The 14242-nt window shown below is 36.8% G+C and overlaps 1 protein-coding gene across 1 annotated transcript in view; it reads left to right on the top strand.

The window, feature by feature from the left end:
- The window catches only part of sorcs3 (sortilin related VPS10 domain containing receptor 3), a 239359-nt gene that overhangs the window by 140285 nt on the left and 84832 nt on the right, over positions 1-14242 (top strand). Inside the window, exons 3-4 of the mRNA XM_047803498.1 lie at positions 5255-5354; positions 11880-12038. Coding sequence (XP_047659454.1) covers positions 5255-5354; positions 11880-12038 — 259 coding nt within the window. The remainder of the gene's footprint in view (positions 1-5254; positions 5355-11879; positions 12039-14242) is intronic.

Below are 14242 nucleotides of genomic sequence, written 5' to 3'. Positions count from 1 at the left end.
GGACCTCTTTCTTTGATGGCTTTTTTTTTTTTTTTTTGCTTTGCTCTAATATTCAGAGGAAGTAACTTTCCCTGCTTCTGATGGCTCGCAGTGATCATTGCGGGTCATGGGGCTCTCGAGAATGAAAAGGATCATTTTGTTGGAATGCATGACGGCTACGGTTCATGTGAAGGAAATAGCGTAATAATAAAAAAGAAAGTGGGGATGTAATGTAAAGGGCCTTATTATTATTATTATTATTATTATTATTACTATTATTATTATTTCTTCTTCATACAATAGTACAGAAAAATACAATACTTTAGGAAGTGCAGCAGTACAGGAACTATGGTAGTCCAGGATGTACGATAGTACAGAAAGTACAATTGTTTCACAAATACACTGGCTCATAAAGTACACTTTCCCTGTGAGTAGTGCAGCTGTCAAGAGTTCTGTTCTTGATGATTACAAGCTTGACTCCAGATGATTAGGAGCCCTACATAGGCTTTGCTCTCTAGATGGAAAAGGTGACGTTTTTTCCCCTTCCCATCTGTTGATTAGTTATGCTAGTGAATCACAGAAATTTGGCAAATTGGGTAGTTAAGGCTGTCCTTCAAGTACATTCACTTCGTTCAACTTGTGATATTGCGAGTTGCAGTGCGGCTTCAAAAGACTTGGAGAAAGTTAGCTCCATGGAAGAAATTGGCAGTGACTAACAAACAAGAGTTTATTTCTTTTCCGTTAATGAGAGACACTTTACAACTGTTATGGTAGAGCAATTCATTATATTACATCTTACTGATTTTAAAAAACATGTGGGGGAAAATTTTACACACTAACACACACTGTTGTTTTGTACTTGGACTATGCTTAGTCTTGCTATTTAAACATTCCCTTCCAAACACATTAAAAAAAAAGTATCTTGTTCGCATTCATTAAACCACATGACTATACTCTGTATGTGCGCAGCATCAATCATGTTGCTACAGATATGTCAGCATAGCAGGCTGAAAAACACTTGCTCTGTGTAACCGCCTGGCATGACTGCCATGATGTATCTACACTCTGGACTAGAAAGAAATCAGCCTCAGCCCCGTTACTTCATACAGTACCATTCTGTTCATTTTTCTGTTGGTTCTTGTGTGTTTGATCCACAACAGTGTCAAGTAATACTTCATAAATACCTTCGATTGTCAGGAATCCCCTAGTTTGTATATTTAAACTCTTGCGTGTTTTGTAATCTGCACAAAGTAACTGCAGGTTGTATTCAAGTCCTGTCATTTTCTTTGGATTCTTTTATTATTATTATTATTATTATTATTATTATTATTATTATTATTATTATTATTATTATTTATTTTTTGCTTATTTTGTTCTTGACTGCTGTTTTCTGATCGCCTAACCCATAACCCATATACCTAATAAATTGCTCATTGCTGTTCAGTTAATAAGTGTGTGTGTGCCCTGCGATGGGTTGGCACTCCATCCAGGGTGTATCCTGCCTTGATGCCCGATGACGCCTGAGATAGGCACAGGCTCCCCGTGACCCGAGAAGTTCGGATAAGCGGTAGAAATGAATGAATGAATGTTCAGTTAACTGTCTACTGGGAGATATTAAATACACCTACACCTATTTTTGCTCACCTACCTAATTTTTGTAATTTTATATACATATTATACAGTACAAGTCCAGCAGCTTAAATTGCCTGTGTGTGTGTGTGTGTGTGTGTGTGTGTGTGCGTGCGTGCGTGCGTGCGTGCGTGCGTGCGTGCGTGCGTGCGTGCGTGCGTGCATTGATCGACTGATTGATATTGATTAGGACCTTCCCAAAGCAGCAATCTAGGCTCCAGATTCATACTGACCCATATTATGTCCTTCCTGAAAATAAATGAGTGCTAATTGATTATTGTTAATATTGTATATATAAATAATATAGTTGCATATTAAAAAGCAGTATATATATATATATATATATATATATTGTATAGATGGATTAAGCAGATGAAATCAAGCAGATGAAATTCATCATAATAAATATTAATGCTCTACCAGCTCGTGAGAATAGTCTACGATATTTAGACCCTCCTGTATCTGTTTCCTTAGCTGCCACCATCCAAAGCATCTGATTTAATAGTAACTGACGGCTAAATATAAGTAAATTATAGATTCCTGGTGGGATCGTGTTGTTTAATAGCTGCTTTCAACTCATACATTATTCATGTTTCTGATCCCAGTCCTCTCCACATGTTTTTGTATTACCTAGTACCTTAGTTTTAACTCAGTCAAAGGGAAGACATGAATTATTAATATATTGTAACGGTGCAGATAAACTAGACTCATTCAGTTATGTGTGAGACCCACTGTATAAAATTTCATCTTTCTCACTTCAGAAGTCATAAACTTTATAACATGGAGGCATTTTATACAGTACTCAATGTAGCAAAGGTTATTTGCCTGCTCAGTATTTAGATTTAAAGACAACACAAAGGAAATGTTTCAAGATGAATTAAAACGCTCTGATGTGTTTTTTGGTCTGAAATCGTCTAAAAAGTAATAAATGAGACTGTAATTTGGAAATTAATTTGGAATTACTTGTTTGATAACGATTATGCGTTTTCATAGACGCTTTGGTATTACATTATTCAGGTTTATTTGCTGTTACACAGTTGTTTTCCGCTCCGAAGACCGGCCGTCGGTGTAAATTGGGCATGAAAGAAAAGTCACACTCAATTTACACACAGTGTGCAGCTAATTTTAGTCATTTACTTGCACTCTGTGTGAATGTTTATAACTGCCAGAACTTAAAACAAGAGGAAAAAAACGACTTCACCGTTAAGACTTTGGATGCGTTTCACAAACACTGGCATTTACTAGGCTACATGAGACATAAAAACCAAAGCTTTGTACAGTATGTTAATTTTATTAAAGGCAGGGTCCCAGATTTTTGAGAAATGCCTCAGAAGACTGAGTCGGCCGAATAATAAACAAAAATCAAAACAAAAATCAAAACAAACATGTAGCCAATGAGCAGAAAGGGGCGGGGCTTGTCAATATGTGGTGGAGAGAGTGTTCAGTGCGCATGTGTGACATTAGCAGAAGGCGGTTTTAACATTGACGTGGAGGATAAACACAAAGAAAGAAAGAGAAGAAAGACTTACGATAAGGCAAGAAGTAGGACGTGTTAATATAGGATCAGCTTTTCAGCGCTGGAGAGAACTGAAGGAGCAGGAAGTTGGCCTCATCACAGATTGGAGTTTCCCGAATCAATAACTCCTGAGCTAAACGCTGTTACTACACAAATAACACCTCTTTTCAATGTAGAGACGCAGCTACAACCGTGTTTTGTGTAGTAACAGTGTTTAGCTCAGGAGTTATTGACTCAGGAAATTCAACTTTACTTACAGTAAGACGCCGAGGCGCTTTTTTCCTTCTCAATAGGTGAATAATGTTGGTTTTGCTTTGTTTCACAGAACTAATATATGCCATCCTTTGCATGATTACACTTGTATGTCATTTTTGCTTGTTTGTTTATCTGCAATCGTATTGTTCTTCCTTTCAGCTATGATAAAGACACATTTCTTTCCAGTTGCCTGGGTTACGTATGTATGTGTGGGCAGAGCTTTCAATACAGGGGTGGGACCTTTCAAAAATCGGGGACCCTACCTTTAATGGGAAAAACAAAATTGACTTTACAAAATACAAATCAGGGTGTTTATTTAACCAAAAAAAAAGTACCTAAATATTACATATAGCTACTTTAAGTTTGAAAAGTTTATTAGATTAATTATTACTGTGAAAATTCCAAGTTTTGCCTGAAATTAAGCCCAGATTTCAGAACAGGATGTCTGATTAGTTCTTAGCCGCTTAAAGGAAACCGAATGGAAGAAACTCAATCAAACATTGAGTTGATGCGGCATGCAAGCATATGTCCTGTTTCTAGCATGAAGGAAGGAACAGAGAAGAAAACAGAGATAATTATGAATAGTGATGAGATTAGCTGAGAAAAATACATTCACATAGGGTATAGATTGGAGCTATTAATGCTTAAAGCAAGACATGAATAACTGAATTCTAAATACTAAACAAAAACAAACTAAATACTAAGATGATGTTTCTTTTTTCTTGGTTCAGGTGTCAAACATTAAGTCAAGAATAGCTTCAATCTTACTTAGCATTGATACTACAAATCTCTGGATCTGTATGAGAGACTCATTCTTTCACACAATATTCCTTTAATTAGTGTTTTGATGATAGTGCTGGAGAGAGCTGTCTAACACTTTGCTCTGACATCTGCCAGAGGTGTTCAATTTGGTTCTGGTGAATGCAAATCTGACAGCATATAAATTAAATAATGCTTATTAGGTCATTCAGTAAGAACTCATTGTGGCCCTGCGGCTGGGTGTAGAGCGATCCAGGAAGAGACCTACAGTATGCATACTTACCCTCAGGTTGGAAATTAACAGTAGCTCTGGGCAAAAATGCCACCAACAATCAGTAAAATATCCAGATATTCTAAATGTAATTGCAGAAAACCCTCCATAGTTAACATTTGGTTCGCTATAAATACTAAATATCTAGGTTAATTAACGGTACTGATGTGAAATTTCTGCACATCAATCTGCATTCTGTGAATCTCACAGTGAAGGGAGTGTTGTTATTGTGCAGTGCTCTTCCAATAAAATGAATAATATTAGCTATCCAAACCCAGACATGCCATAAACAAACAAACAAACAAAATAAATAAATAGATAGATAGATAGATAGATAGATAGATAGATAGATAGATAGATAGATAGATAGATAGATAGATAGATAGATAGATAGATAGATAGATAAATAAATACATTTTATTTTTAATGGTTTTTTTATATGATACATAATACATAAAGATTATAAATGCATCTAAAAATAAACTCCAGGTGTCAAATTTTGCCCATTAATGCAAAGTTGATGCAAAATTTTCTGACCATGATGTATGGATGCATACTGTACATACACTGGGAATTGGTGACAAATGGAAAGACAAAATGGTATCTGGGATGTGGTAGCCTAGTGTTTAAGGTGTCGGGCTATCAATCGAAAGGTTGTGAGTTCAATTGCTCAGTTGTATAAAAATGAGATAATATATAAGTCGCTCTGGATAAGGGCGTCTGCTAAAATCTAGTATCTCTAGGTCAGTCGTCCACCAAACAGCTGTGTTTCCACATTCCCAAAGATTTAAATCATTAATAATAATTGTCCAGAAGATGATAACCGCTGCTTTTCTGTCTCTTAGATCAACAGACTATGGCACCACCTATGAGAGAATGAACGACAAAGTGGGAGTGAAGACAGTCCTGAGTTACCTGTACGTCTGCCCCACCAACCAGAGGAAGGTGAGAGGGTCTTGTCTGAGCTTTTCAAGTTTCTCAATACAGATTTGAAACCCTTCCCAAACCTTTTGATTCTCAAGCCCTAAAAAAAGTATTGGCTTTGTTAGTTCTGTACTTGATTACAATAGACACCCAATGTACAACTTTTCCTCTCATCAAATGAAAAGGCCAGATTGCTTTGGAAGGTTAAAGGGTGGGCTAATCACCAGCAGCGGGTTTGACGGAGTGGCGACGCTCCCTTCAAATAACATTTAAACGTGCCTGCAAACCGGAACGAGCTCAAAGGTTAATGATTTGTTTCTCAAACAGAGATGGCTCATGCTGGCATGCTGCCCACAGTGATAATGATACCTTGCAGTGACCATTTTGTTATCAGGCAACAAAACTGTAAAAAAAAAAAAAAAAAAATCTCTGATTGGTTCTGATATGCAAGGATTTATTGATAAAAAAAAATGTATAAACTTAAGAAATCTATTTATACACTGGCTACTTAATTAGAAAACCTGTTCATGCAGGTATTCAATCGACCAATCACATGAGAGCAGCACAAAGCATACAAAATCATGCAGACACAAATAAAAACAATTCAGTTAAAGTTCATATGAAGCATCAGAATGTGGGATTGATCTGACTGACTCTGACCATGGCAAGGTTATTGGTGAGCTGGTTTGAGTATTTCAGAAAATGAGATCTGGAATCTTGACACACAACTAGACTTGGTGTAAAAATAGTATGGGGGGAAAAAAACAATATAGCATGCAGTAGTTCAGCGGGCAGTAACACGTTCTTATTGAGAAAGGTCAGAATGAAAGGCCAAAATATTTGCCAGACTGGAAAAGCAGACAGGTATTCAAAAAAAAAAAAAAAAAAAAACACACTACGGTGCACAGAAAATCCTCAGAAAATCCTCAAACTATCCACTGTATATTTATTTATTTATTTATTTGATAGATTTTTTTCTACCAGAGACAGACACCCACAAGTTTTGATCTCAGTTTCATTTATACTTTTTCTCGGTTAGATTGAATGAGTTAATGGGATGGTAGGATAAAGGGTCCCTCCTGAGAATCTCACACTTTCATTTTTACATTATTTTTACAGTATTATTTATGTTCTTTTTAAATGCTTGTTTTTAACACTGCTGTAATGTAGCATTTTCCGTCAGGATCGATAACGTATCAGCACCAAAGACTCACCCACCCAGATAAAGATTCACCATCCAACTACTGTACCCACATAACAACTAGTTCAGAAAGTGGGAAGAAATAGGATTACCCACAGGAAAACCACAGAAAGAAAGCAAGAACATGCTAAACTCTGCATAGATATATACCAATGCTCAGCATCAAACTCTGGACCCTGGGGTTATCTGCTGCACCACACTGCTGCTACTGCAATAAAGCAGCTTTCACATCATTTCTGGAGAATTCCCAGCTGAACTTTTATACACATTATAAACTTTTCATGAGCGTTATCTGAGCTCCTTGTCCAGAGTCAAGCCCGAAGCACAGAGGTCCATGTGCATATAAAACACTAATGATGGGGGGCGGGGGTTTGGGGGGGGTGGCGGGGGCGACATGCATAACACAAGCGCACAGATTAAAATGCTAATTTGGAAAAGTGTGTTTTGAGTCTTTATTAAAAAAAAAAAACACAATAGACAATTGTTAAAATGGATTTGGACCAATCGGGTGTCCTATTGTTAAGTCCTGAATAAAATCTTCTTTGCAGAATTCTTTTTTGTTATTGAATTTATAGCCTGGAACTGGAGAATCCAAAGACTGAGTAATCTCCACTTTTCATCTCATTACTCAAGTCTAGTACACTTTACCGAAGCTTGGCCCTGGCCTCCAATTTCTTGCTCTGGTTTTCACTCTGTCTCTTTATTTTCATCACAGAGTCAGCAGGAGATGTGTGACAAGAGGTCTGGCAGCCCAATAAGAGAATTAAGGCTTCAACGGGAACGTGTGTAGTGGCTAATAACATGGCCTCCTTCCCACAAGCCTGTAAGCTTCCCCCTGAGGGCTAAAGTAGACTCAGCTCTGTAAGACATCAATTAAATTAGAAAAGACTAACACGAGCTGTGAAAAGTATTTGGTTTACGGAGTATACTCTTGACTTAGAGGCCAGGTTGGGACAGAGGCATGGGAAGAAGTAACATTTTTAACATTCCTGTGCCTGTAAACAAAATGAGCATCGGCTCCATTGGCTCAGATTCTTTTCACTTTAGATCAACCTACTAAAGTCACAGCATTCATGCAGACTTGCTACCCAATAAATGGCTCTTATTTGGTGTAAATATTGCTTTCCACACAATACATCAAACAAACTATCCTAACACCATTTTGAATGTACTTGAGAAGAAACTTAAGCTTTTCATTTCTGTTGTTCTGAGAATCCACGTTAAAAAAAAAACACATCAACAAAGTGTTATTCTGCTTCCACTTGACTGTTCGTCTTTTCCCAAACAAAAGCAATTGATCATGTTTGACATGATTAATTCCACTCTGAGTTTTCCGTCCTGTTTTTTGTTTTTTCTTTCCTCTTCAGGCAGGTAGAGCTAGTGTTTACCATTCTGCACCTTGGATCTTTATTTAGAGGATATAGATTAAGCTGTTTCAGCTTACTGCTGAGAGCTTCTGCTAATAACATTCAGTGTTTATCCCTCACTCTTCATCGATCCTTTTGGTCCCACAAAGACACATTTGTTCATGACTGTCATGTGCAGGTAGCTTAAATTAAAAAAAAAGAATGAAAAAGTCATCACCATATAGACCTTCTCTATGTGATTTGTGGTCTGGTCTCCATGTTTCCAGGCAACAGTCTGTGGAAAAATTCAAAGAAAACCAGTTTTGATGGTCAAAAAAGAATGACTAGACTGGTTTGAGGCTTCAATATCACAAATAACTACTCTTTACAACTGTGGTGAGCAGAAGAGTATCTCAAAATGCACAACATGCCGAACCTTGAGATTGATGGGTTAAAACAGTAGATGATGACATTGGCATCCAATCAGCCAAGAACAGGAACATCTGAGATTAAAGTGGGTACAGGCTTTATGGAAATGTTTGCAATCATTTCAAAAGAAGTCCTTCCTGAGATCTTAACTACATTTTCCTAGATATTATGAAACATAGAGTTGGATCATTGATTATTTGGGGGCTTCTGTAGCATGTGGTTATGACTGATGTCTTCATGAATTTTGCAAACTACAGTACCAGTATGCTGATGCACTAAACCTGGTTGCCTCTGCCAAGAGGTTCAAACTTGCCCGTATTGTTTTCGATAAGAGAAGAAGCCAAACATATTTCCAAATCAACAGTGAAATGGAAATCCACATGTACAAACCCAAGACTATAAAGAATTTTAATATGTGGAACCAAAATCCCTCTAATGGTGCACCACAGTACAGGAACAGACTCTAGACTCAACAGTACTGTTGTTCTTGTCAGAGCACAATTACAGTATTTGGAAAACAATGAAAAATACACTTTCAGTAATCCCATTAAGTTTTATTCTCTTTTTTACACACCTCCATACAGCTCTGGGTTAAGTACCCAGACCCCACTATGCACTGTATTACCAGGTGCAAAATTGTCTCCCGCTAGCAAGACAAACTTCCTTGAAGGACTCCTCCTCTGGCTCAATAAAACTCCAGTTGTATCCTCAAGAATCCAAGGTCAAAAGTAATTCCCTTCTATAATAAATGCTTTTGCTTAAAACAATGTTATAGAAAATGATTAGCCCCCTAAACTTGGCAAATTGCATCTGACAAGCTACGGAGATAGTGGGAACCAGGAGGGGGCCTGTGCCATCTCCTCGAGCCCGTAATGGAAATTGGAAGGGCCTCGGCATGCTCAAATCCTGGCTGCAATTCGCCTGGCTGTTTATTGGCACTTAATGAAAAACAATTTATCTAAATCACCGCCTGGAGAGATTCGTAGTTAAAGCTTGGGGAAAGAGGGGTGGGATGTTTGTCAGTGACAAATGCACCCCCCTTTTTTTTCTCCAATTCAAGTCCGTTTGAGTAGGAAAAACCCTGAATAGGCAATGAGAAATATAGCCTCACTGACAGTCTGGCTTCTATAATTTAATTATAATTAGGTATAGGTATCTACGTACTTTCACCCGTTACATAAGGAAGTGAAGTCTTTTTCTTTTTTCTTTTTTTTTTTGCTTGGTCCTCATTAGCCTGAGATATGTTTATTATTTTTGCCAAGAGAGTCACTAATGATAAATATATACTAAAGCATACCCAAGCAGCTCTGTTGTCCAAGTAATGATCCTTACTAGGACTGTCGACTTGATAAGGAGGAAGGAGAAATCTCCCCCCTTCCATTTCTACCATATTATATGATTCTAAGATGATATTACCTGCTTGAGGAGATGTAAGTGGCATTCTCCGTTTGCCTTCATCGTGCCTGGTGTTTGCTTATCAATTTTGCACATCCATCCCAGACAGCACAATTCATTAAACTTTCATTCTCGCTGTTAGAATAAGCTGAACATGTCTGTCAGAGCTACGAGGTTGGTCATAATAGATCGAATCAATTCCATATGAAATGACCTTTCCTATAGGAAGCCATCACAGGGATTTCGGTCTTAAAGAGTATGCTTGCTTAACCTTTAAATACCAGGGACAACTAAGTTCAACTCATATTAACGCCAAAAACCAGCAGTGGGTTCGAAGCAACCTGAACTGTCATTAGTTCACGAGAGAGCAATGTTTCCTTCTGATCTCCAGGACAAGTTGTTATAAGTTTGGAAGCTAGACTGATCCCAAATCAATGTCACTCAAACTCCACTGGGATCGCTTGAAGTGACCTTCTGAAAAGGATTAGACTCTGGGGACGAGAGGAGAAGCTGTGTAGGCCTTATAAAAGTAGTCCAGCTCATGAAGTCACAACCATGGAAATGAAACAAATCACATAATTGTGTTTATTTAGAGAGAGCTAGCAGCCGGAAAACTCTAGTTCCTTAATATTCACAAATTAGCAGGTCGCCAAAAGCCAAGCTTTCTTAATGTCTGTAAGTCGTTATTGCTAAAAAAAATTACCACACCTTATTTTATCTTAATTTTTCACCTTAATTTTTCTCTGTATATTACCTGTCTATTTTTTCTCTGTGTATTACAGGATTACAAAATTCTAACGAGTTGAAAAGCAAGGTTTTAATATGGAGTATCAAAGTTTTTGCAATCAAACTAGCAATTTACAGCCCAAGAAACTCTAGTTTAATAAGACTTAAATTTATAGTTTGAGATAATTAGAAAATAAAAGTTTGAACCAGGTCCAAAGACATTAGCATTCTGTAACCTCAAGTACTAAGTTCTGTGAGTTCTTCTCATAAAGAAATCTCCTAATCTAATTAACTAAGAAATTGAAGAATCTCAGAAGGAAAAGTAATTAGTAAGTTATAAAAGGTATAATCCCAGCAGACAAAGCTATTTAAGCTTATCAGCCCAACAAACGTGTACAGTATGTACTGTATGATCCTGTATGATTGTCAGTAAGAATGTTTTTTTGTATGTTCTCTCAAATCAAAAATGCAAATTTATATTTAGAAAACTTAACTTGTTTCCCAACAAGATATTTTCTTTAGCTATTATTTATTGATATAGTTTTAAACATGAATTTATATTTATTTTCATACTTATGATGTTTCTGTACAGTCAGTAACAAACAAACACACACACACACACACACACACACACACACACACACACACACACACACACATCTTATAACCTGTCATTAATTTAGAGAAACTGAAATTTACTATCAGTTTCACTAGAAGATTCAATTCATTAAGTGCATTGAATGTAACTGGTAATATTTAAAACTAATATCCACACTTTATTTATTTATTTATTTATTTATTTATTTATTTATTTATTTATTTATTTATTTGCTCCTTGTTCAGGGTCACCACAGCGGTCTGCATATTAGATTTGGCACAGACTTTGCACTGGATGACTATCCTGACACAACCCTCCCATTTTTTACAAGTTTGGGACAGGCACTGTGAGTTAACTCCTCAGAGGCTGGATTAGCTGGGTTACGAACTTAACCCGGGCCGTGGCAATGAGAGCGCAGGTTCCAACCATTGGACCACAAAATATAGTAGAAGTCTTTGCCTGTGATGTGCAAGAATATATGCAGACTGTAATATCAGCAAATACTAAAGCCCTCTTTATTCACACTTCCATTTTAATAAATAAGTATATTAAATATCTACAGCTAAACATTTCTTTCTGCTTAGGCACACTGTCACTATACTGTTAATGTGTTAAAAAGGTACCTATATTTCATATGCATCCATGCTATAGATTGGATGGCAGATAGAATGGATATCCTGATTGGATATCCTGTTAAAACCAGGTTTGTTTGTGATTTTGTAATTTTTTTCCCCCCACGATCTGAACCACAATGCCATGAAAAACCCTTTAAATATATTTGATTAAAATTATTTTTAAAAAATAAATAAATAAATAAACATTTTCCCCATCTTCTTTTTTATCTTTGATAGGTAATGGTGTTGACTGACCCAGAGTTCGAAAGCAGCATCCTTATAAGTTCTGACGAAGGAGCCAGCTACCAGAAATACCGTCTCAGTTTCTACGTTCTGAGTCTGCTTTTTCATCCTTCACAGGAGGACTGGGCTCTGGCCTATAGCCACGACCAGAAAGTGAGTTCTATTTAATGATCTTTCTTTTCTTAAAAAACAAAAACAGAACAAAAAACTATGCATTAATTATGCATCAAGTTAAGATACATGTCACACCCTAAATGCTGCTAACATTGTATTAAGACTGTTTGGAAATGTGGATGTTTTATGCTTTCTCATAAGTGTGCATTCCTAGCTAACCGTATTAACATTCCCAGATTTTGGATCAAGGTCTTTTGTAAAAGAAGATGTATTTCTCCATAAAGAAATGTGTGCATATATAACCATCTGTATAATATACATCTCAGATGCTGAGCTAACATTCTGTAGAAATGGACAGATTGCATGCACCATATGCTCGTTTCATGCTTACATGTGCTAGAGGTCTTGTTTTAGCATTAAATAATCTCAATTTGCTCTTGGTGTGACTCAAAAGTCTTTCTCTACATATGCCAAGCCAAGACTGAGCATATCCTTAGTAATGTCACATCATTCCATATGTTAATCTACATATTACTCAAGCACTGTCTGACCTTGCAGGAATGCCACTGTACCAGAGGCTTTTCTGTGTGTGTGTGTGTGTGTGTGTGTGTGTGTGTGTGTGTGTGTGTGTGTGTGTGTGTGTGTGTGTGTGTGTGTGTGTGTAAGCTAGAAATACAGCTTCTCTGTCAGAACATGTACATCTGAACTTCAGGTGCTACCTGACCCTTCTATCACTCGTCATCTTCACCTGGAAGATGTAATTATCCAACTCCTCAGTGTTTTAAGTCTGGTTCATCCTCAAGATTTCTTCCTCATGTCACCTCAGGGATATATTCCTCGGTACTGTCGCCTCTGGCATGCTCATTAGGATCTAATGCTAGATCCCAGATTTCAGGAAAGCTGCTTCGTGACAATGGTTATTGTTCAATTCTGTTGTACTCTAGGTTTCTAAAGCATTCCTGTGTATTTTCCTAGCTTTGGCATATTTCTACATGTACATATTTCCGTGTTTTATTAGCTAGGCTACTGAAGTCAATGCGCCAAACTTCCTGCCCGGTCTATTGGTCTGGTTGCACAGAAAACTAATGAAAGTGACAAATAATATGATTAAAACCCCAATGTACAGTACAACAAATGACTCTCCTTAGAAAACAAATTAGTACTGAAATTCCCATCAAACAATGACTAAAGTGCTTGGTTGTGCTCATTTTTTTCTCTATTCACATTGCACAAAAAGATGTTTGAGTCTGGCTAGCATCTTTATTTTTCTTTGATATGTTATTAAAACTGTGAGCTGGCTGTACAGTATGATGCATTAGAAGTAGACTTATATAATCGTTGTGCAGCATATTGCTGCTTACTTTTGTAAGGGTGTCTGCCTTTCTGTGTGTTCCTGATTCTGAAAAGTTCATCTGACGTGTCATTTGGGCAAATGTATTCGTCTGTAGAATAACTTCAAGGGGCATCAAGCCAGCAAGAAAAGTATGAACTTGACTAGAGTGTATTTGTATAGAAACATTCAGAACAGTTCAACAGGAAGCAGTTTCCTTTCTTTGCCCTCTGTAGCCTTCTGTGTCTATATATCTTCTCAGCTGCTTTGAAAATAGAATAATGAAATGTTACACAGACATATAGTCTGTTTGTCTATAATGCCCAGGCATTTGATTTGTCCACCACAGAGACAAACATGTCAATGCTGATTGCTACCTGTCATGCTAATAGGTGGAATGGCTTCCATAACTTGTCCCAGGTGTGAACAAGTGTGTTTATGGTTATTTATAGATATGGATGTTACATGGAATGAATGTGAATTTGATGTAAAGGGACCAAGTTTTAGATGGCCAAATCATGATTATGGATATCTAGTAAATGCAAATTTCATTTTCCAATTTCTCTTTCATGTGTTATCACAAAACATTTTCAAATTAGTGGTGGATTTTATATATATATATATATATATATATATATATATATATATATATATATATATATATTAGAATGGTTGAATATTGTTTCAAATGTACCACGTAATAATAAAAAATATAATTTGGCAGACATCCATTTGACTTGCATTTATATCGTTTATACAACTGAGCACTTGAGGATTAAGGACCTTGATCAAGAGCCCAACAGTGGCAACTTGGAAGGACTTTTGGTCAGTAGGCCAATGTCTTAAACCATTGAGCTACCACTTTCCAGTAGTACAATACATACTATATATAAATATAATACATACTATAGTG

The sequence above is a fragment of the Tachysurus fulvidraco genome, chromosome 18, assembly GCF_022655615.1.
Source record: "Tachysurus fulvidraco isolate hzauxx_2018 chromosome 18, HZAU_PFXX_2.0, whole genome shotgun sequence".
In the NCBI taxonomy this organism is placed as follows: Eukaryota; Metazoa; Chordata; class Actinopteri; order Siluriformes; family Bagridae; genus Tachysurus; species Tachysurus fulvidraco.
This window is presented reverse-complemented; position numbering and strand designations above follow the sequence as displayed.